At 55.2% G+C, this 21,637-nt stretch overlaps 1 protein-coding gene across 5 annotated transcripts; it reads left to right on the top strand.

Annotated features, from left to right (window-relative positions):
* The first annotated feature begins 1,382 nt into the window (after positions 1–1,382).
* Positions 1,383–21,249, top strand: ap3d1 (adaptor related protein complex 3 subunit delta 1). Of its 5 annotated transcripts, XM_069186193.1 has the most exons (35): positions 1,384–1,768; positions 4,766–4,861; positions 7,590–7,670; positions 7,781–7,861; positions 7,946–8,053; positions 8,198–8,327; positions 8,551–8,690; positions 8,853–8,926; positions 9,034–9,083; positions 9,384–9,433; positions 9,534–9,582; positions 9,969–10,114; positions 10,374–10,522; positions 10,614–10,844; positions 10,934–11,165; positions 11,257–11,402; positions 11,488–11,629; positions 11,716–11,787; positions 11,954–12,029; positions 12,121–12,314; positions 12,394–12,467; positions 12,641–12,667; positions 13,823–13,991; positions 14,391–14,516; positions 14,733–14,786; positions 15,637–15,705; positions 16,994–17,113; positions 17,208–17,255; positions 17,757–17,777; positions 18,324–18,513; positions 18,694–18,782; positions 18,866–18,951; positions 19,211–19,332; positions 19,425–19,504; positions 19,773–21,249. In XM_069186193.1, exons 1-35 carry the CDS (start codon positions 1,673–1,675, stop codon positions 19,869–19,871), a joined length of 3,717 nt encoding a protein of 1,238 aa, XP_069042294.1. In that variant the 5' UTR covers positions 1,384–1,672; the 3' UTR covers positions 19,872–21,249. The 5 variants fall into 5 exon arrangements, with proteins under 5 accessions (XP_069042297.1, XP_069042294.1, XP_069042295.1 ...); XM_069186196.1 differs by lacking the exon at positions 14,733–14,786 and having other exon boundaries at positions 1,383–1,768; XM_069186194.1 differs by lacking the exon at positions 17,757–17,777 and having other exon boundaries at positions 1,385–1,768.
* The last annotated feature ends 388 nt before the right edge of the window (positions 21,250–21,637 follow it).

Here is a 21,637-nt window from a genome sequence, read left to right as displayed (position 1 = left end):
TGTGTGGGGAGCGTTCTGGCGCACTATGGCTGCTGTTGCATCATCCAGGTGGAGCTACACACGGGTGGTGGTGGAGGGGATCCCCATTACCTGTAAAGCGCTTTGAGTGGAGTGTCCAGAAAAGCGCTATGTAGTGTAAACAATATGGATGGCAGGAAGACATTTAAAGCACAGGGAATGGGACACAAAACGGAATCACAACCACACCAACAGAAACCCCGGCCGCTGTGTGGACACTCCAGTGACACCAGCCCCTGCTCCACAGGGTCTGTACCCGGACCACTGCTCCTCCTCTATAGCTGTAGCTCAAGCAGGGAGCTGTGTCGGCATGCGCAGGGTGCAGAGGAACGAGTAAAGGTTTATTGCCGGCACCCAGGTCTGTGATCTCGATTCTGGTTCTGTCAAACTGGCAGATACTAACACAGGAGAGTCTTCTCTGTATTCAAAATCTGCAAAGGTGCTGAGTCAGCCCAGGGCCCTTATAGAGACCCCCCAGTGGGATACAAACCAGAGCATGCCAGTGGAAACTATGTGAAAGTGCACTTAAAACTAAATAGTCGAGGCACTGCCTTACGCAAAGGGTTGTGGGGGTGTGGAACATCCATGTTGTTGAAGCTGGTGCCCTGGCTTCTTTCAAGAAACATCTGTGAAACACCTGCTGAGCAGCTGGAGGGACACGACAGGCCCAATGACCTTGTCTTGTTTGTGTCTGCATGAACCGAGGTTTAGTTCTGAGGTCATTAAGATTGTTGCATACATCTTTAATTGAAGCGTCTTATGAACTGTAGCTTATTGCATATTATTAAATTAATTATAACAGGATGGGGAAAACAGTAAACGCAGGCAGCAAGATTGAAACGTACACGGTTATCAGAAAGGCTTTTATTTAATGTCTGTGTCTGCTCCTTTCATCTGCTGGGATCTCGTGTTTCTCAATTTCTCTTCCGTTATTGTTTTCGTCTTTTAACTGTTTTTTTTTACTTTTCCCGTAAAGCACTCAAATAAGATATTTTTAAAGGTGCAATGTAATAAAGGTGATTATTATTAGCAGTAGTAGTATTGAGCTTGCGTGCCAAGGGCTCTCACAGGCATTAAGGAGCGCGAGGCACAGCCCCTCCACTGGGCCAGCCGGGAAGCGCTTCTCCGACAGAGCTGTAGCGGAAAATATATTGAGGAAATCGTTTAATTCATCCATGAATAATGTAAAACTTCATTTCTGGAAATATTGCGTGTCCTGACCTATTTGATGATGACGGTTATGTAGTACTGTTGTGTTGGAATCGGCCGCAAAATAACTGCCCCCCCACCGCCGGGAGACAGCGACAGGGACTGAGTTAGGACTCGGCTGCGCGCTGCTCCCACTAGCGGCCGGAGGCGGAACTGCGCCGAGGTGCCGGGCCCCGCAGCCCCCCCGCGGCACACACGCAGTCAGCCAGTCAGCTGACCCGCCGCCATTTTGTCAGCCATTTTCTCCCTGGGTCTGCAGCCAGACTCCCTGGGACCGTACAGCTGAGCCGTGGCTCCTTTCTCCCGGACCAGAGCTCAGATTCAGCCCGCTGGGGGAGCTTTTCTTTCGGCTGGGTGAACGAGCCAGCGGGCCTGTCTTGGTCCTCCTACCCCCTGACCTCGCCGCTCTTTCTCTGTCCGCAGAAAGAAACCCGGAGCTGCAGCTATGGCTCTGAAGATGGTGAAAGGGAGCATCGATAGGATGTTTGATAAAAACCTCCAGGACCTCGTACGCGGCATCAGGAATCACAAGGAGGATGAGGTAGGCCGGGCTGCGGGGTTCGGTACAGGTCCGAGTGCAGGACGCGTCTGCTTTGCGTTAACAGCTGCTGGCGTGTCGGGGCGTACCCCGCTCCGGGCCCGGTTCTGGACGGGCAGGGGCCGGGGTGAGCGACCGGCCCGGCGGGGTGGGGCTGCGCTGGTGGGAGAGGTGAGGCAGGGAGGTACGGCAGCACCTGGTTCGGCACTGACGGAGCTGTAGTCGTCATGGCAGTACGCGTTCCCACACTCAGCCTCCTGTGTCGGCCAGCCATGTATATTCAAGAATAAGAGCAATACCGGTCCTGGGAGTCTGTTGCAGGGCCTTTCCGGGACAGCCGTGCAGCTCCCCTCTGTTCCTCTACTGGGCGGTCCGGGGGTCTCTATGTACCTGTTCTTCAGCCTGGTCCCCATTCATTCACTGACCCTGATGCAGTGTGTCACTCTCTGACACTCTGTTCCTGTGTGTCACTCTCTGATCCTTTCCCTCTGTGATGCTGTCTGTCCCTGTGTGTCACGGACACTGATGTGTTGTGTCACTCTCTGACACTCCGTTCCTGTGTGTCACTCTCTGATCCTTTCCCTCTGTGATGCTGTCTGTCCCTGTGTGTCACTCTCTGACCCTGATGCTGTGACACTCTCTGTCCCTGTGTGTCACTCTCTGACCCTGATGCTGTGACACTCTCTGTCCCTGTGTGTCACTCTCTGACCCTGATGCTGTGACACCCTCTGTCCCTGTGTGTCACTGTCTGTGCCTGGTGCTGTGCCACTGTCAGTACTGTGTGTGTACCACTATAGATCTGGATTCTTGAATACCTTTGTTAAGCACTGTGAATCCTATGGAGGATGTACACCCCAGATGTTGGCAATCCACCCACACTTATGCTAAAATATCTGATCTGCCCCTCGCATACCCCAAACCCCTCTTCAGTCACCCCCAAACTCCAGCTCTGAACCCCCAGCGGCTGAGTGTGTTGGTCCTGCCAGTGTCTGGGCGCTGTGTTCTCTGGCTTCTTTCTTCACTGGAGTTCGTTCTCAGCCAGTGTCTTGAGTATAGCCGGGGTCTGGGTGTGTCTGGGTGCTCTTGGCAACGCTCTGCAGTGTAGTGGACTAGGATCATCTAACGGTTAACGTAACTGTTTAATCGATTAACGGGGTCAGTGATACTGTGAGGTTATGTGTTCTGACAGCTGTTCCATCACTGCCTGGCCTGTTCCCTCACAACATGGCCTGTTTGAGAGTGGAGACTCAGACTCGGGTTCCCGGACTGGCGAAAGATGTCACCAGGCTGTGGTGTGCTGAGATACAATCCTGGTTTGTTAGAGGACAAGCAGCTGAGTGCTGAGGGAAGCCGACAGGTCCCATATTGGTGCCCGTGCAGTTGTCCAGGGACTGCTGTTACTCTGGAGGAGGTGTCGGGCTTGTCCAGCTCCTCTAGCTGTCCTGTGCACCAGCCACACGAGGGGGGCAGTACAGGGCGGCTCGTGGGCCAGCGATCCGTGCAGGCTGGCTGTGCTCCCCAGGTGAGGAGGACCGCGCATCACCTGAGCTCTGGGCAGGGGGATCGCGTGTCTGTTACCGTGGAGACGCTGAAATATTTATGGCTGTTGGGTAGAACTGTAACTACGATCGGCACTCCTGTGGACAGGGGGAGGACAGGGAACTCGGTTAACTGAGCTTCTGGTCTGAAATTCCTTTTCTTTGTTCTTCTGTGGCATCATAGCGAAATATAATAATTATAATGATAATAATTGCTTACACTTATATAGCGCTTTTCTGGACACTCCACTCAAAGCGCTTTACAGGTAATTGGGATCGCTCCACACCCACCAATGTGCAGCCCCACCTGGATGATGCGCCAGAACGCTCCTCACACACCAGCTCTCAGTGGGGAGGAGATCAGAGTGATGAAGATAGTTCAGAGAACTGAGGCCATGATTAGTAAAGGTCTGGGGGAAATTTGGCCAGGACAACCCGGGTTACACCCCTACTCTTTTGGAGAAACACACTGGGATTTTTAAAGACCATAGAGAGTCAGGACCTTGGTTTTACTTCTCATTCGAAGGACAGTGCCTTTTTACAGTATAGTGCCCCACTATAGTGTCCCTGTCACTATACTGGGGCATTAAGACCCACATGGACTGCAGGGTGAGCGCCCCCTGCTGGTCACACTAACACCTCTTCCAGCAGCAGCCTTAGTTTTTCCCAGGAGGTCTCCCATTCAGGTACTGACCAGGCTCACACCTGCTTAGCTTCAGTGGGTTGCCAGTTGTGAGTTGAAGGGTGATATGGCTGCTGGCAGTATATATGTGCCCTGTCTGTGCAGTTTATATCATGCACTGTCCTGTAGTCTAAAACCACAGAGCAGTGTCCTGGTCAGACTGTCCTGTCCAGCAGTTATCACTCGCTCTCCCTTTCTCACACTCTTCTGTCTCCCTGTCAGTCTCATGACTGGAGACACATGACAGTATTAACAGCACACATCTCCCCTGTGACAGTGGCTAAAACAGAGGCTGCAGGCTCTGACGACTGATCAGCCCTTCTAATCCAAGTGTGACAATGCTAAAACCTGGAGTGGATCAGACTGCTGTGCCCTGGGTGTCTGGTAACACCACAATCTGGAGTGGATGAGACTGCTGTGCACTGAGGGTCTGCCTATACTGTAAAATGTGGTGTGAATAAGCCTGTTTTTTCCTTTGAAAGACAGAGCCAATTTTTAAACATCTGCATGATGTGATTAACCCTGTCTAAGTAAAGCACAGCAGGAGGGCAGCAGTAATTTCTGTGACTGTAACTGAGAAAGAGCTGCGATCTGGGATGGGTACAGCTAGCTCTGTGCTTGTCTCTGTCCGTTTTTTCTGTCTGCGTTGCCGCTGTGGCTCCGCTGCTTGTCCTCAGAATGGCACAGAGGCTGCAGCGTGTAACACGGTGACTTCAGCAGAGTGTGGAGTGCAGTGTCCTGCCCTGACTGACTGTCTCCCTCCCGTCTCTCTGTCTGCAGGCCAAGTACATCTCCACCTGTATTGATGAGATCAAGCAGGAGCTCAAGCAGGACAACATCGCAGTCAAGGCCAATGCTGTGTGCAAGCTGACCTACGTAAGAGAGACACTGACACTGTTTCTCACTGTTCGCACTCACACCGACGCGCTGCTGCAGGAGCCTGTTCGCACTCACACCGACGCGCTGCTGCAGGAGCCTGTTCGCACTCACACCGACGCGCTGCTGCAGGAGCCTGTTCGCACTCGCACTGACACTGCTGCAGGAGCCTGTTCGCACTCGCACCGACGCGCTGCTGCAGGAGCCTGTTCGCACTCACACCGACGCGCTGCTGCAGGAGCCTATTCGCACTCGCACCGACGCGCTGCTGCAGGAGCCTGTTCGCACTGGCACTGACACTGCTGCAGGAGCCTGTTCGCACTGGCACTGGCACTGCTGCAGGAGCCTGTTCGCACTCGCACTGACACTGCTGCAGGAGCCTGTTCGCACTCGCACCGACGCGCTGCTGCAGGAGCCTGTTCGCACTCGCACCGACGCGCTGCTGCAGGAGCCTGTTCGCACTCGCACCGACGCGCTGCTGCAGGAGCCTATTTGCACTCGCACTGACGCGCTGCTGCAGGAGCCTGTTCGCACTCGCACTGACACTGCTGCAGGAGCCTGTTCGCACTCGCACCGACGCGCTGCTGCAGGAGCCTGTTCGCACTCGCACCGACGCGCTGCTGCAGGAGCCTGTTCGCACTCGCACCGACGCGCTGCTGCAGGAGCCTGTTCGCACTCGCACCGACGCGCTGCTGCAGGAGCCTGTTCGCACTCGCACTGACACTGCTGCAGGAGCCTGTTCGCACTCGCACCGACGCGCTGCTGCAGGAGCCTGTTCGCACTCGCACCGACGCGCTGCTGCAGGAGCCTGTTCGCACTCGCACCGACGCGCTGCTGCAGGAGCCTGTTCGCACTCACACCGACGCGCTGCTGCAGGAGCCTATTCGCACTCGCACCGACGCGCTGCTGCAGGAGCCTGTTCGCACTGGCACTGACACTGCTGCAGGAGCCTGTTCGCACTCGCACTGGCACTGCTGCAGGAGCCTGTTCGCACTCGCACTGACACTGCTGCAGGAGCCTGTTCGCACTCGCACCGACGCGCTGCTGCAGGAGCCTGTTCGCACTCGCACCGACGCGCTGCTGCAGGAGCCTATTCGCACTCGCACCGACGCGCTGCTGCAGGAACCTGTTCGCACTGGCACTGACACTGCTGCAGGAGCCTGTTCGCACTCGCACCGACGCGCTGCTGCAGGAGCCTGTTCGCACTCGCACCGACGCGCTGCTGCAGGAGCCTGTTCGCACTCACACCGACGCGCTGCTGCAGGAGCCTGTTCGCACTCGCACAGACGCGCTGCTGCAGGAGCCTGTTCGCACTCAAACCGACGCGCTGCTGCAGGAGCCTGTTCGCACTCGCACTGACGCGCTGCTGCAGGAGCCTGTTCGCACTCGCACTGACGCGCTGCTGCAGGAGCCTGTTCGCACTCGCACTGACGCGCTGCTGCAGGAGCCTGTTCGCACTCGCACTGACGCGCTGCTGCAGGAGCCTGTTCGCAGGAGCCTGTTCGCACTCACACCGACGCGCTGCTGCAGGAGCCTGTTCGCAGGAGCCTGTTCGCACTCGCACCGACGCGCTGCTGCAGGAGCCTGTTCGCACTCACACCGACGCGCTGCTGCAGGAGAGTGTTACGAAAGTGGAAAAATCAGGGACTGACAGAGCGAATTAGTCAGTAACTAAAGTAATCATAATGCTCAACTTGTAAGGTTTTCTCCAAGAATACTGTATACCCAGGCAGTTGGTATGATTAGAGGCAGGTGATTTCTTTGTTCTCTGGCACAACCTTGTTGAAAAGAGTTAATTCACTTGGTTAAACAAATATTTATTTACAATGCCAGTGACAAATACCACACTACACACAACATAAACATACAACACACAAGTCTGTATATGTATACAGTATGTACATATAAAGCATTTCAGAGGCCTTTGTCTAGACCACCCAGAAAAACATAGAGTGGTACCAAGTATTTGACTCTTAAATAATACGTAAAAAGGCCAAATGAAGAGATAAGCTGCCTTCTAAACTAAATGCAATACAGCCTTCAATTAAATCTCTCTCTGCAAACCTTGATACCACATAAGAAGTATGAGCTTATCTCCCTATTCTAAAAATACACCACAAAGCAGGAAAGGTTGTTTTTAACTGAGGCATTCTTCACTCAGGAAATCCAACTTCCCTAAGAACTCAGAATTGCAAGTTCTCTTTAGCAAGGTTCAAACACTTAGCTCCAATCAGGTCTTTTCAGATGATTCAAATCAGGAACTCTAACTAACTTCAAGTTCCTCTCCTGTCTTCCTCTCTTGTCTCTTTCCCTTTTCTCCTTTTCTTTCCCCCCTTTCTCTGTCTTGATCTGATCTTATATGGTGTCTTTCTGGACTGTTGATGCAGATTTAATCATTTTACCAGAATTTAATTAAGTTAAACCAGAATATTATTTTGATCAGTGTTTACCCAGCACAACGAAGTGAACCTCCAAAGTTTGAAGGTCCAGGAAGTTTAAATATTAACACTAGTTTGGTAGATACTTAGAGAGACCTCATTTGTCATCTACCTCAGCCTATATCAAGAGTGTTCACTGTTCATACTTGCACTAACACGCTGCTGCAGGAGAGTGCTCACTGTTCACACTTGCACTAACACGCTGCTGCAGGAGACTGTTCACTGTTCACACTCACACTGATATTGACTTCTTATATTGCGTACAAGTTCCTTGTCTGTTTTGCCCACAGTTGCAGATGCTGGGTTATGATGTCAGCTGGGCTGCCTTCAACATTGTGGAGGTGATGAGCTCTTCCAAATTCACCTACAAGGTGAGGATATCCTCATGCCCCCTGACTTAACCTCCAGTGCAATTCCTTTTAATGCTGAAATTACAAAGACGAACTGTGTAACACTCCTTCTCTGTCTCTGCCGTGCCCAGAGGATAGGCTACTTGGCTGCATCCCAGTGTTTCCACGAGGGGACTGACGTCATCATGCTGACCACCAATCAGATCCGCAAGGTGATCCCTGTCTCCCCCTCTGTCTGCATGCACATGCGTGGCTCTAGCACTGTTTTTGAAGCCTGGTCTGTCTGTCTCCCTCAGGATCTCAGCAGTCCCAACCAGTACGACACCGGCGTGGCACTGACCGGCCTGTCCTGCTTCGTGACCCCTGACCTCGCCCGCGACCTGGCTAATGACATCATGACACTGGTAAGACACCTGCAGAGACACTGTTGTCCTGCCTGTGAGAGCTGCAGCAGTATCGGCTGTACTGAGCAGGTGTTTTTGGTGGTTGCGGAGCAGCAGGAGATGTACAGTGGTCCCAAGAGTAACCCATTTCTCTCTATGCTCCAGATGTCCCACACCAAGCCCTATATCCGTAAGAAGGCAGTGCTGATCATGTACAAGGTGTTCCTGAAGTACCCCGAGTCACTGCGCCCCGCCTTCCCCCGACTCAAGGAGAAGCTTGAGGACCCTGATCCTGGTCAGTCCTGCCGAGAGAGGTGGCGGGGTGGGGTTGGGGAGCTGGGGTGTGCATGCAGGGTGGGAAGATGTGTCCTAGAGTGAGATTTTACTGCGTCTCATTCTCTCATGACATGAGCTGCAGTGTGATGTTCTTTGTCCAAAAGTACAGCAATGCAAATCTGGAATTAAGTGTGGGTGCTGTGCATTTGCATGCTCACTGTGCAGTCCATCTCCTCTGACAGGGGTGCAGTCTGCAGCTGTCAACGTGATCTGTGAGCTGGCCAGAAGGAACCCCAAAAACTACCTGTCACTGGCGCCCCTCTTCTTCAAACTGATGACATCCTCCACCAACAACTGGGTCCTCATCAAGATCATCAAGCTGGTCAGTCAGCTGGGCTGCGCTGCCCCTGCTGCTGGGGGCTGGGGGGGATCGGGGGTCTGCGGGAGACTGGAGGGGGATCGGGGAGGGTGAGAGGATGTTGGGGGTTGGGGGTCAGGGGTCAGGGGTCTGCCAGGTCTTTGAAAGATGTGTTCGTATCCCCAGTTTGGTGCTCTTACCCCGCTGGAGCCTCGTTTGGGAAAAAAGCTGATTGAGCCGCTAACGAACCTCATTCACAGGTGAGACAAACCTGGACAACGAGTTTGACAGTTATAGCTCTTGAGCTATTAAAATTAATGGCTGAGCATTAAGTGAATATTCGTTTCTCTTGTCCTCTCTCCCTCAGTACCTCGGCCATGTCTTTGCTGTACGAGTGTGTGAACACTGTCATCGCAGGTCAGTGTTTCGCTGTGCTCTGTTCATTGCCATCGTTCTGCACACATCGCTCTGGTGCTTCTATTCAAGACCAGTGGGCTGTCGCTGCGAGTAATGTTGTTTCTGTATCGGGGCAGGGAGCAGCCTAGGCTGGGGGGCGGGGCGGGGGTGCTGCCCAGGGTGGGGCTGGGGGGTGGGGTGCTGCCCGGATGGGGCTGGGTGTGGCTGGGGTGGGGTAGTTGCTCTGCCTAGGGAAGGGCCAGAAGCAATAATAACCGTGTCTAGTAGTCTGTGTTACTGACTCTTCCTGCCCTTTCACAGTGCTGATCTCGCTGTCATCGGGGATGCCCAACCACAGCGCCAGCATCCAGGTCTGTTGGCCTCTCAGTCTCTCCGTCTCTCTGTCTCCCTGCCTGCTCAGTGTGCAGTAATGAGCACAGTAACAGCAATTCCCCCCTCTCTCTCAAACAGCTGTGCGTACAGAAGCTGAGGATCCTGATTGAAGATTCGGACCAGAACTGTAAGTCTCTGCTAATACAACCACACACCGTAACAAATCATCCCTTGTGCACAGAGGTCATGTTACTATTTCAGTCTCTTAGAGGTTAAATTAGTGTGCTGCTCGGGAAAGTGTTTTGTCATTGTTTAGTGAGACTCAGTCTGAAGTGTAAATAAGGGCCGTACTGAGAGCAGCCCTGCCTGCAGGGGGCAGTAGTGAGGCTCTTGGGTACCGATGTGGGTGCAGATGTGCGTCTGCTGGTCTGGCGGCGCAGTGGTATTAGGGCACTGTTCTCTGGGGTGACAGGCCACAAGGTGTGGGGGCGCAGCGCACTGGGGTGACGGGTCGCACTGATCCTGAGGGAGCCTTGTTTTGGTTGTGTGAGAGAGCTGCAGTTTGTTTTGCAGTGAAGTACCTGGGTCTGCTGGCCATGTCCAAGATCCTCAAGACTCACCCCAAGTCAGTGCAGTCGCACAAGGACCTGATCCTGCAGTGCCTGGACGACAAGGACGAGTCCATCCGCCTGCGGGCCCTCGACCTGCTCTATGGCATGGTAATGATATAGCGCCTTTCAGACAGTGCTCAGCCTTCTCTACTGCATGGTACCGATATAGAGCCTTTCACACAGCTGTCTTCAGCCTGCTCTATGGCATGGTACTGATGTATAGAGCCTTTCACACAGTGCTCAGCCTGCTCTGTGGTATATCTCCCTCCAAACTGTTGATAAACTGTGTGACCCCAGGGGCGCTGTATTTGTACAACTGAGCAGAGGGCACTCTTCACTGAGCTGTTGCCTGCCTGTGTGTGTCCAGGTGTCGAAGAAGAACCTCATGGAGATCGTGAAGAAGCTGATGCTCCACGTGGACAAGGCGGAGGGCACAACCTACCGGGACGAGCTACTGACCAAGATCATCGACATCTGCAGCCAGAGCAACTATCAGTACATCACAAACTTTGAGTGGTTAGTAAGCTCTAGTACTGCTTCTGTGAGGCCCTGCGTGGTCAGTGCACACCTGTGGGCACACATGAACAGGGGACCCTCTGTCTCTCAGGTACATCAGTATCCTGGTGGAGCTGACTCGGCTCGAGGGCACACGCCACGGCCACCTGATCGCGTCTCAGATGCTGGACGTGGCGATCCGGGTCAAGGCCATCCGCGCCTTCGCCGTTTCCCAGATGGCCACCCTGCTGGACAACGCCCACCTGCTGGCCGGCAACACCCAGCGCAACGGCATCTGCGAGGTCCTGTATGCGGCGGCCTGGATCTGCGGCGAGTTCTCCGAGTACGTGCGGGGCAGTGGATGCGGGGGGCAGCGGCGGTGGCCGCCAGCGCCAACACATATTGACCCCCTCCTTCTCCTGTCCCTCCCAGACACCTGGAGGATCCAGTCCAGACTCTGGAGGCCATGCTGCGGCCAAAGGTGTCCACTCTGCCGGGTCACATCCAGGCCGTCTACGTGCAGAACGCCGCCAAGCTGCTGTCCGCCGTGCTGCGCCGCGCAGAGGAGTCCGGCGACAGCCAGACCGCCACGGCCACCACGGAGATGCTGATCGAAAGGCTGCCGCTGTTCGTGCAAAGCGCCGACCTGGAGGTGCAGGAGAGGGTGAGTGAGGTCGGGGGGAACGTGGCCCGGCGTGGGGATGAGCCGATGCCCCCCGGCGCTGACGAGGGCCTGTCGCTGTCTGTCCCGCCAGGCCTCCTGCGTCCTCCAGCTGGTGAAGTACATCCAGAAGCTGCAGCAGCGCGAGGTGGGCGTGGCCGAGGAGGTCGGCGCGCTCTTCGCTGGCGAGCTCAACCCTGTGGCGCCCAAAGCCCAGAAGAAGGTGCCCATCCCCGAGGGGTCAGTAGGCAGCTGTGCCCGTGCGGCTCTCTGCCCCGCTGTGTGTGAGCTGGGCTCTGACTGGCCCTCCCCTCTCCCTCCCCAGGCTGGACCTGGACGCCTGGATCAACGAGCCGCCGTCGGAGAGCGAGTCGGAGGACGAGAAGCCGCGTGCCGTCTTCACCGAGGAGGAGACGCGCCACGCTCGCCCGCGGCACGCCGACATCGACGAGAAGGAGCTGGCCAGGGTATGCTGCCTGCCGCCGCGCTGGCACGCCCTCCCCACCCTGACGGCGCCTTCTGACCCGGTCGCTCTCTGCTCTGTCTCTTGCAGCGCAGGGAAGCCAGGAAGCAGGAGCAGGCAAACAACCCCTTCTACATCAAGAGCTCCCCCTCCCCACAGAAGGTGAGACCCCTGTCACCTACACGGGCTGTGTACCGTACTGGGGGCCAGCACCAGGCCCGCCGGACCGGGCTGTGTACCGTACTGGGGGCCAGCGCCGGGCCTGCCAGTGTGCTGTATATAGGGCCCAGTGGACCTGGCTGTAACCTGTTACTGTCCGTCTGCGCAGGGCTATCAGGACACTCCGGGAGTCGACCACATTCCGGTGGTGCAGATCGACCTCAGCGTGCCTCTGAAGGTGCCAGGTACGCCCATCTGCATGACCGCCTGCTCGCTCCGGCTCGGAGCGGTCTGCTCGCCGCCAGGCTCAGCCCTGCATCTCTGTCCCGCCTGCAGGGCTGCCCATGTCGGACCAGTACGTGAAGCTGGAGGAGGAGCGCCGGCAGAAGGAGAAGACGGAGAGGAAGAAGAAGAAGAAGGAGAAGAAGAAGCGGAGCAGGGGCAGGCGGCTGGAGTCGGGTCACACGGAGAGCGAGGAGGACATCACGCCCGCACACCACGTGGACATCGTCACCGAGGAGATGCCCGAGGTGCGGAGAGGGGGGAGAGAGGGCTGGCATGGCCGTGGTGTCCAGGCACTGACTCCTGTCTCTCCTCCTCTCTCTCTAGAATGCTTTGCCCAGCGACGAGGATGACAAGGACTCCAATGACCCTTACAAAGCTCTGGACATCGACCTGGACAGGTAAGTGACCCCTGTGCCCCCTGGCCAGCTGGGGTGTAGTCACGTCTTCAGTACATCCCCACTGAGGCTGGGACAGAAGTGCCTCTCCGCTGTGCCCTCTGTAACTGTCTCCTGTCTGCAGACCTCCTTCACTCTGTCTCTCTCTCTCGTGCACGCACCTGTCCGGCACTCAGCCTGGCCCCTGGGGGAGCTCCGCGCAGGTGAGTTCAGCTGGACAGGGTCAGCTAGGGGTGGGGCAGGGGGCTTGGGGCGGAGTGACCGGCCGGGACGAGCCTGCTGCTCCGATTCGGCTCCGGTTCTGCTGGGCCTGACACTCACCTGGGCTGCTGCAGCTTGAGTGAATCTTCCTTCTGCTCGGAAATGGCCTCCATTACAGCAGCTTGGTTTCAAGCGGACCTTAATTATTAACGTGTACCTACATCTGCTGCTGCTTCAGAGACCAACAAGGGTCTAATTAAGCAAACCTTGTTAATTGAAGACTCCAGTGGAATGAGCTGAGATCTTGCTGGAGCAGTGCAGCTGGGTGCTGCTGGCCCTGGTATGTCAGTTAGGAGCATCTCCCTCATTACAATTTTGTTAAAGAACTGGGTAACGGACCGGTGGACAGACAGACCGTGCATGCCCTTGCCTGTGTGAGTGAGAGTCGGACCAGCCGGCTGCAGCCTTCAGCCTCTCCTTGCTTTCAGTCTTGCTCTGGATTGATCTTGCTTCCCTGCTTGATTAGATCTTGGTCATTGGTTTCCAGTTCAGAAATTAAGCTGCAGATCTGAACCTGTGAAATGCTGTCTTGAACCTCACAGCCAGGCCAGACCGAAACACACTGGGCTACCAGTTGAGTAGCAGGGAGATCAGCTGGACTGAAACCCAGGACAGTGACCCGCTGGGTCTCTGGTTTGCAGGCCTCTGCAGATGCCTGTCTCTGCTTGTGCTCATGCCATGCTCTGCCGGCTGGAATACAAGTCGGCCTCCAATTGCACAGCAGTGTGATCCACTCCAGGTTTTACCAACTGCAAAAAATGCATCTGTGATTTGCATTTTTGCATTCCTGTAAGTGCAAGTTTACTGAAAGAAATGTTTTCATTCCCGGCTCCAGGCTCTTTATAGTCACAGTTGTGCTGCTGACCCAGGGAGGGAAGTAGCTGTGACTGATTAAGTTGGTAAAATCTCAGGGTGGAAAGAAGCCAGAGGATTTGGGCTTTAGAGAGCTGGATTTCAGCCCCCTTGATCCCAAAGCCTGCAGCCAGTGTCCCGACCCAGATTCAGTCTCTGCTCTGCAGTCTTGCGGGCTCGGTACTGCAGCCCATCTCTGTCCTGCCTCCCTCCTCATGTGACTTGGCCCCTCTTGGTCCCTGCAGGCCCCTGGCAGACAGCGAGAAGCTTCCTGTCCGAACGCACCGGCCCAATGAGCCCCCCCAGACCCCCAGCAGCGAGGCGGAGCGGCCAGAGGAGGCCCCCCCGCAGGAGAAGAGGCGGAGCAAGAAGGACAAGAGGGAGAAGGAGAAGAAGAAGGAGAAAGAGAAGAAGGTGGGAGAGACGACACTGTGGCCCCTCGTTAGTAAATAGACATTAATTGCATTTGTATCACATAGGATCCCAAACTGCTTAATATACATGGGGCTCCCCCTCACCCCCCCATTGAAGTGCAGCCACCCACTTCCCTGGGTGAGACAGCTGCCTGGGGGAGAGAGAAGCTGCTCTCCAGCTGAATGAAACGGCACTTCAGGGGGCTCAGCTGGGTAACTGGGTTTATTGATCTTCAGTGGCTCACCTGGCCTGTCTGTCCCTTCACAGGCCCGTCGAGTGGTTCGTTAGTGTGCTTTCGTTCATCTCCCACTGACTTCCTCGGTCTCATTGGTGCCGTTTCTAGTTTGTCCCTGTACTGCCATTCGTCTGGTTAATGCTGGTGGTTATTCTACTCCGCAGAAGAGTAAAGAGAAGAAGAAGAAGCGACGCTCGAAAGAGGAGGGGGTGGAGCCACCTGAGGAAACTGTCCAACCAGCAGAGAGCACAGTGGTGGCAGCCCCTCCCCCAGAAACCTCTCCCACCGAGGTATCACGCTCATCACTCTTACCTTTAGCATGTTTCACAGAAACGTGGAGCGTATTTCAAAAAGAATGTCTTGCTAGGTAAGAGATGAAGTGCTAATAAGATGAAGAAGCAGATGATCTTAGGAGTCTTGTTAGTATATTGGCTGTAGTAAGGAGCCTCCTTTCTCACCCACCCTTCTCCCTCCTTCCCCTTTCCCTCCCTCCTCTCCTGTTGCAGGCCTCTGACCTGGATTTCTGGCTCTCCAGCGCTCCAGTTCCTGCTAAGACTCAGGTTGGGCTCCTTTATTTCCCCTCGTCTCACTCCCTCCCCCTCAGGGTTCGTGATCTCATCTTTCCTGTGTCTCTCGGGCTAATTTCCCTCCTCCAGCCCTGTCCTGCGCACAGCCCCAGCTGTCAGGGTCGGGCTTAGGGGCTCTGAGCGCAACCCAGTGGCTCAGTGTTAGGGGTTTCAGAGACAGAGCTCAGTAGAGAGATGGTCCTGCAGAGACCCTGTGCAGATCCACCTGAGTGGGTGGCACAGCTGACGGGGGGGTTGTCATGGTTCACTGGAGGAGCAGATTCTGGTGTTCAGTTTGGTTCATTGGGAGGAGTTAGTAACTTACCTGGGAGAAGGCCTGTGCTGTGAGTTTCTTCTCTTACCAGTTTTGTTTTTTTCCAAATCCAATTGGTTTCATTTAAAATGTTCTGATTTTTCTGTGAACATGGCTATGCACGATCAACTGTCTCTCTCTCCAGGTGAATCCGTGTCTCTCCTGTTTTTCCAAAGTACTTGACTGCTCAGTGCTGACTGACTGCTTCCCTGCCTTTTGGTCTCCTGTTAGTCACTCTCTCCCTCTCCTGGAAAACGGACAGGACCGAGCGCTTCCTTTGGGCTGATCTGTCATTCTCTCATTCACTTCTGCATTCTTCCTCTTTTGTGTACTTCATGTTCAAATTACTTTTGTTTTTGCAGGTTCCTGTCACATCCAGCTGTCAGGGCCTGACGCTGCAGTGTGCGTCAGGCCCTGACACAGTCTTAAGTCTGCTGGCTCTTGGATGCAGTCCAGTCTGTGCAGTGTGGGGCTGGGCACTGGCACTGCAGTGTGTGAGACTGACCCTGGTTATTGACTCTGTTCTCACAGGCCCAGCCGCCAGTTGCAGCCCAAGTATCTGAACCTGAGGAGCCCAAGGAGACAGAACCCGAAGACAGAGTGAGTCTTATGTACATGGGTCTTGGACACAGAACAGGGCTGTACAGTACAGAGTGACCCAGCTGTGCGGTGCAGTGTGGGGCAGAACAGGGCTGTACAGTATAGAGTGACCCAGCTGTGTGGTGCAGTGTGGGGCAGAGCAGGGCTGTACAGTACAGAGTGACCCAGCTGTGCAGTGTGATGTGGGGCGCTGTGACCCAGCTGTGCGGTGCAGTGTGGGGCAGAGCAGGGCTGTACAGTACAGAGTGACCCAGCTGTGCAGTGTGATGTGGGGCAGAACAGGGCTGTACAGTACAGAGTGACCCAGCTGTGTGGTGCAGTGTGGGGCAGAGCAGGGCTGTACAGTACAGAGTGACCCAGCTGTGCAGTGTGATGTGGGGCAGAAGAGGGCTGTACAGTACAGAGTGACCCAGCTGTGCAGTGTGGGGCAGAGCAGGGCTGTACAGTACAGAGTGACCCAGCTGTGCAGTGTGATGTGGGGCAGAAGAGGGCTGTACAGTACAGAGTGACCCAGCTGTGCAGTGTGATGTGGGGCAGAAGAGGGCTGTACAGTACAGAGTGACCCAGCTGTGCAGTGTGATGTGGGGCAGAAGAGGGCTGTACAGTACAGAGTGACCCAGCTGTGCAGTGTGATGTGGGGCAGAAGAGGGCTGTACAGTACAGAGTGACCCAGCTGTGCAGTGTGGGGCAGAGCAGGGCTGTACAGTACAGAGTGACCCAGCTGTGCAGTGTGATGTGGGGCAGAAGAGGGCTGTACAGTACAGAGTGACCCAGCTGTGCAGTGTGATGTGGGGCAGAAGAGGGCTGTACAGTACAGAGTGACCCAGCTGTGCAGTGTGATGTGGGGCAGAAGAGGGCTGTACAGTACAGAGTGACCCAGCTGTGCAGTGTGGGGCAGAGCAGGGCTGTACAGTACAGAGTGACCCAGCTGTGCAGTGTGATGTGGGGCAGAACAGGGCTGTACAGTAAAGAGTGACCCAGCTGTGCAGTGTGATGTGGGGCAGAACAGGGCTGTACAGTACAGAGTGACCCAGCTGTGCGGTGCAGTGTGGGGCAGAAGAGGGCTGTACAGTTCAGAGTGACCCAGCTGTGCAGTGTGATGTGGGGCAGAACAGGGCTGTACAGTGCAGTGTGGGGCAGAACAGGGCTGTACAGTGCAGTGTGGGGCAGAACAGGGCTGTACAGTGCAGTGTGGGGCGGGGCTCTGTGCCCCAGCTGGGCGGTGTGGGGCGGGGCTGTGCGGCAGCTGTGCAGTGAAGTTTTGTTTTGACTCCCTTCTGTCATCCAGAAATCCTCCAAACACAAGAAGAAGAAGAAGGAGAAGGAGGAGAAGAAGTCGAGGAAGAAGCAGCAGGCGGCAGATTCGGTGCAGAACGGCACTTTGGAGGAGGAGGAGGAGCCCCTTCCGGTCAGTGTTTCCGTGGGCTCCGCGCGGGTCTGGGAACTGTGGGGGCTCTCACGGGTCTCAGCCTCTCACCCTCTGCTGTTTTCTCCTGGCGCAGCCCATGTCCAACTACACTGTCCTGGGGGAGAACGCCTACATCAAGATGGTGAGTGTGGGGCGGGGGGGAGCAGTCCTGCCTCTCAGGCCGGTCAGACCACTGGGAGTGAGCCACCCCGATCAGTCCTGGTGTATTCAGGAATTCGGAGTCCATAGATGTTGAAATGAAAAGGATGTAATTATTTAAGTGCATTTATTTTTAACATTGTTCATCCCAAAGCTCTTTACATACCAGAGGGGAACCAGTTTATACACTACTGATAGGGCAGCCCCTCTCTCAGAGGTGCGCTGCTCCAGGTGAATGAAGGGGAAACTCAGTTGTTCAGCCCAAGAATGGAATTTAGTCAGTACACCAGGCTTAACGCCCCACATCCTGTAGCAGTGTTCCTAGTCACTATACTGACTGGACGTTTTATTTTCTGGACCAGTTTGGTAAATTCTGGTCCAGGCGGGAGTGGGCCACCTGCTGGTTCAGGTGGGCAGAGAGCTGGCAGCCCTCTGCTGTTGTGTTGCTGATGCCTGTGTCTCTGTGCTTCCTGTCTCGCTCAAGATGAAGGAGGAGAGTGAGCAGGTATGGGCCGGGGAGGGGCTGTGCACGCTGGGGTGTGTGAGGTTTACTGGGGAGCTGAAGTGTATGGGACAGCTCTCCTGTAGATGACCTGTGGGGGATGGTCACTCTAGATCTGCTAGCAGGTGGTGGTGCAGACGGGACGTTTCATGGCCGTCCTGTGGAGCACTAGTGAAGCCCCTCCTGCGACGGGGTGGGGTGTGTGTGTCTGTTCCCACACAGCACCCTTACTGCCTGGGCTTTGGGACTGCCCGTCTCTGCCTGCTTTGCGATTCTCCCACCTGTTGCTGGCGTTTCTAAGACACTCGCTTGTGCTGACTGCGATCAGATTGGTTTGCAGTGCTGTGTGAGGTGCCTCCTGGTTGGTGTTTCTGAGATGTGTGCCATGCGGTTGGTGTGTTTGTGTAGCCAGCTCTCCTTCTTTGCCTGGTGAGGAGTGTGGTGTGTGTGTTCCTTGCGTTCGCGTTTGTGTGGTGCTGTGTAGCCTCAGGAGTGTGGTCCAGGGCTGCCTGTTCCAATGCTGGTGGTGATGCTGCTGTCTCGTGTCAGGTGTACGATGTCCAGGGCAGCCTGCAGGAGGGCAGCCAGGTGGTGGTGTCGGTGATCTTCGAGAACAGGAGCAGCAGTGTGCTGAAGGCCATGGAGTTCAACGTGCTGGACTCCCTCAACACGCGCCTGCAGCGGCCCGAGGGGGCAGGACCACACGACGGCATCGCAGTGCCCTTCCAGCTGCCACCTGGTGAGGAGAGAGGGAGAGGGGGAGGGGTCTGCCCTACCTGGTGAGGGGAGGTATTGGGAGTGATAAGATTTGGGGTTTAATAGACAAAGGTAAGCAAGAAATGGGCAAACTAATTGGTGGTTTGGAATTGAAGCATAATTGGTTAATGAAGAGCACTGGTCATTCCTGTCCGCCCTGCAGGTGTGTCCAACGAGGCACGGTTCGTCTTTACGGTGCAGAGCATCATCATGCCGCAGAAGCTGAAAGGAACCCTCACCTTCATCGTCAAGGTAACAGAGTGAGCGCCTCTCTGGGCCTGCAGTTCAGGCCTGGTGTGGTAGTGTGTGTCCTGACTGCGGTTTTCTCCTGGCAGTCGGAGGAGGGGTCAACCCATGAGAAACTGGACTTCAAACTGCATTTCACCTGCACTTCCTACCTGATCACTACACCCTGCTACAGGTGAGCTCACTGCCGCCGTGTCTGAATGCTCCCTGCGTGTGTGTAGGGCTCCCTGGCGCAACACTGTGTGTGTGTGTGTGGGGGGGGGGCTCCCTGGCGCAGCGCAGTGTGTGTGGGGCTCCCTGGCGCAGCGCAGTGTGTGTGGGGCTCCCTGGCGCGGCGCGGCACAGCGCAGTGTGTGTGGGGGGGCTCTCTGGCGCGGCGCAGTGTGTTGGGGGGCTCTCTGGCTAAAAGGCAGTGCTTGTGTTGTCTGTGGCAGTGATGCCTTCGCAAAGCTGCTGGAGTCCGGGGATCTGAAGGTGAGCTCTCTCAGGCTGGACGACATCAGCATGCCCTTCCACCACCTGCTGGCCAAGATCTGCTTCCATCACCATTTCTCAGGTACAGGGAGGAGAGGGCAGAGGGGTCTGGGGGGAAAGGGAGTGTCCCGTCCTGCTGACCCTAGTGACCACGAGTGCATGTGTGTTTTTCAGTGGTGGAGAGGATCAACTCCTGTGCATCGATGTACAGTCGGTCTGTCCAGGGACATCATGTCTGTCTGCTCGTCAAAACGGTGAGAATCCAGGCTGTATTTGTCGGTACTCATCTTAATCTACGCTCTGTACAGGCAGCTGACAATGGTGTGCAGATATCAGCTCCCCATTTTTATTGTGGGCTGCATTTGAATCCATTATTTACTTCACTGGTGTGAATGAGCAGTTTCCAGACTTTGCACCCGGAGAGCTGCCCGTGTGGAGGAGTGAAGCAGTGACGAAACTCTGGACTGGCAGCTCTGCGCACAGCCTGCCGCTGGACTGGTCCTCACATCTCTCTCTCCCCAGGGGGACAAGAGCGTGTCCATCGATGCGAAGTGTGACGAGTCGTCTCTCCTTGGTCATATTCTGGACGAGATCAAGCTGACGTTCTCAGAGGTGTCCTGAAGACCCCACGCCTCGCCCCCACCCCAGGAGAGGAGTCGCTGAAGACTGAAGGAATCCATGCTAATGCCTTGCCCCTCTCCTTGCTCTCCTCTCCTTCCCGTCTCCCCTCCAAGGCCACACTCTCGCAGGCATTCCTGACGCCCCCCTCTCGGCCCCCAGGCGGGACTCTCCAATGTCTTGATTTCAGATTGTTATTGTTCGTTCCCATGTTCGATTCGGGTGTCAGCTCGCTGTCTGTTTTCCGTTCCCCCACTCCTGGCCTCCTGCCGTTGGTGTGCTGGCCAGGAGCCACAGCCTGTCCAGGTCTCCCTCTGGCCCTGATGTCTTAATGACTTGACTGAGTCAGTCGATGCCTCCTTGTCTCAGTCATGTCTGCGGCTCGTGTCTGTGAGCCCTGCAGGGCTGTGCCTCTGCATGGGGAGGAGGCTACTCCTCCGGTAATCCAGCCAGTACTCCCTGCTGACAGGACCCCTCCGCCAATCGATTGATCCGGCTGATAGGAAGTGTGCATGTGTTGGAGCAGAGGCTGGTCACCGCGCACACTGACCAGTGATGCACCGCAGCCTCAGTCCAGGTGCACCAGTGATCTGGGCTGAAGGGCTTGAGCTATCACCACTGGTCAGCCCTGGGCCTCACAGTCCCTGAACCAGCAAGCAACTACGGACATTGTCTAATTCAGTAATTGATCCATTAGTTAGATAATTGGGTGGTAATTGGTCAGTTAAATCAGAGGTGATTACCAGCCCAGAGCCCTGATCTGCACTGCAGCTGTGCTGGACGGCTCCTTCCTGTAGATCCTCCCTACCAGCGGTGCAGATGTAGAGAGACGCCTGCACACAGAGCTGTCCTCTGGCTCGCACCCGGGGCCGACCCCAGGGGCTGCCCCTTCATTTCCTGTCTGTAGCCGTGTATTTATTTTGAATTTGAAGTGGAGTTCCAAGAGTGGTTGCTTTTCCTGTTCGTGTACAGTGGGCAGGAAGGCAGATCCGCCTGCAGTGCCTGGGGGCTGCTATTCCTGTAGGTGAGAACAGGCTGAGGGGGGGTGCAGTCTGGCTCTTCAAGCCTTCTGTTCAGTACAGCTGGAGCTGAACCCCAAGAAACACATCGTCCTGCGTTACTGTCAGTTCTCTGGTAGCTATCCTGTAGTGCCGTGACTTCAGCCTCTAAAATATTCTCCCGCCTGCATCTCCCAGCAGGACATCCTGTGTGATTATTCTGTTGATTTATATCGGCTGTATGATGTGACATTATATAATGATTTAAATGAATATATAAAGGATAAACAAAGAATTTCCTATCGACATTCCCTTAAGAAACCTGAGCTGCTGTAGTCTTTGTGTCAAGGTGAACCAATAAACTCTGATGTATGATAAGGACACTGGTGATGTCTGGGATTTTAGTCTTTAGTCTGCTGTGTAACGGAATCACTGTCTCACTGGATCTGAAGTCCTCAGTTTAGAGCTTTAACACTATTTCACTGTTTCCACTAGGGGGCGTTTATTTTAACAGGAGCAGCAGAAAACAAAAAGCGGAATATCTGTTGTTCAAGTCTTAGTTTTTGCAGGATGTCTATAAACGTTGTTGTTGTTGTTGTTGTTGTTTTCATTGTGAACAAGAAGATATTCCCTGCGGGAAGAGTGCTCTGTGTGTCCTGGGCCCTGAGCCAGGAGGTGGAGGCCTCTCGTCTCACAGAAGGAGATACTGGGGGGTGTCTGTCACTGGGTGTGATTGGTCTCCTGGCAACCTGGTAACCTCTAGGTCTTCGG

The sequence above is a fragment of the Lepisosteus oculatus genome, chromosome 29 (assembly GCF_040954835.1).
Source record: "Lepisosteus oculatus isolate fLepOcu1 chromosome 29, fLepOcu1.hap2, whole genome shotgun sequence".
Lineage (NCBI taxonomy): Eukaryota > Metazoa > Chordata > Actinopteri > Semionotiformes > Lepisosteidae > Lepisosteus > Lepisosteus oculatus.
The sequence above is the reverse complement of the archived record's forward strand: the minus strand, read 5'-3'. Positions and strand labels throughout refer to the sequence as shown.